The sequence below is a fragment of the Vollenhovia emeryi genome, unplaced genomic scaffold (assembly GCF_000949405.1).
Source record: "Vollenhovia emeryi isolate VEMERY1.0 unplaced genomic scaffold, V.emery_V1.0 DF941514.1, whole genome shotgun sequence".
Lineage (NCBI taxonomy): Eukaryota > Metazoa > Arthropoda > Insecta > Hymenoptera > Formicidae > Vollenhovia > Vollenhovia emeryi.
The window spans coordinates 1-1306 of record NW_011964852.1 but is presented as its reverse complement, the minus strand read 5'-3'; the positions used below and the strand labels follow the sequence as shown (position 1 = coordinate 1306).

General features: G+C 45.9%; 1 protein-coding gene across 1 annotated transcript; it reads right to left on the bottom strand.

Moving 5' to 3' along the window:
- Positions 1-371: 371 nt before the first annotated feature.
- Positions 372-963, bottom strand: LOC105570946. Its single transcript, XM_012028401.1, has one exon. It carries the CDS (start codon positions 937-939, stop codon positions 541-543), a length of 399 nt encoding a protein of 132 aa, XP_011883791.1. The 5' UTR covers positions 940-963; the 3' UTR covers positions 372-540.
- Positions 964-1306: the final 343 nt, after the last annotated feature.

Below are 1306 nucleotides of genomic sequence, written 5' to 3'. Positions count from 1 at the left end.
GGACGAGCGCAACGCGAGAGAGCTCAGTATCAGAGTCTCCCAGCCCTGATGAAGCAGACGGCAACGCCTGCGAAACATCGGCACCACACTGCAAACGGACGCGGCAACCATCCGGAAGCCATGAAGACTAAAGAAGACAACAGCCGCGAAAGCCTGAAAGCCAAGAATACTGTGAATATATTTATTATAGAGGTATCTGGTAATGTTCCCATGGTAATGTGTCGGTCGAGTCAGGCATGACGTATCGTTTGTCGTCGTATGGACTCAGAGCGATTTTCGTCTCAGATATAGTGTACACTTGGTGCAGCTTCGATCGTATACACGACTGCTGACACGTCATCTCGATCTCGTCTCGCAGATAATGTGTGTAACCATCAAAAGATATTGTTCGCGCTACTACATTACTTTTGACACCTTTCGCCTTCTTCGTATCCTTCTTACCATCGACTCGCAACGCATACATTTTCGCTCTGAGTCCCACGAATTCCATCATGATCGCGCAATTGTTTTCGTCCTTCATTAGACCGGGTACTTTCTTATTTACAAGCGTATGCCATACGCGTTGTCAACCGGATAATCGCTCGTGTCGAATCTGTGTATATCGCGTTTCACAGTCTCATATACATCCTCGCACTTGACGTGGTATATGAGACTGTCGGTATCAGTATACATGATTCTACACTTGTCACTGTACAGGGGCAGCATGTATTCATGGTGAAATTCATACAAGCAGATCTTGGATATGTCGAGGATGCACATACCCACGTAGATTGGCTTGTTGAATTTCACTTCGAGTTTTCGCAATTCCACGGCGATTAAATTTTCTGAAAAGATGCTGCGACTATGAAAATTTGGTTTCGAAATCATCGCCTCCGCATCGTAACGACCACCCCACTTTGTTAGGAGTTTAACGTCGACACGATTCCGCACATTTTCCATTGTTTTGCCAAATACCGCGTTGTTCATTAATTTGTATAAATTTTTGGTAAAAGTGCCGAATAGGGGACCCAGCTCCTACGACCTTGACCTTCAAGGTCAAGGTCAAGGTCACCCTCCCGAGTGACCCTCAGAAGGTTTTAGCCGTCGCTCGTTGCTCGTTAAAAAGTTATTAACAAAAAATGTTTAACAATGGTTTTTAATATTTAAGTTGCAGGTGCGTTTAGCACGGCGCGCTGCGCGCGCCCCACCCCCTCCCGCCCCGCCCCACCCCCTTCCCCGGTTAACTGTTCTGTAAAGCAGATAATTTTCCATCATTTGTAAGTCCATACGCACACAAGAATATTGTGCTTTACAGAAATACGCAAAC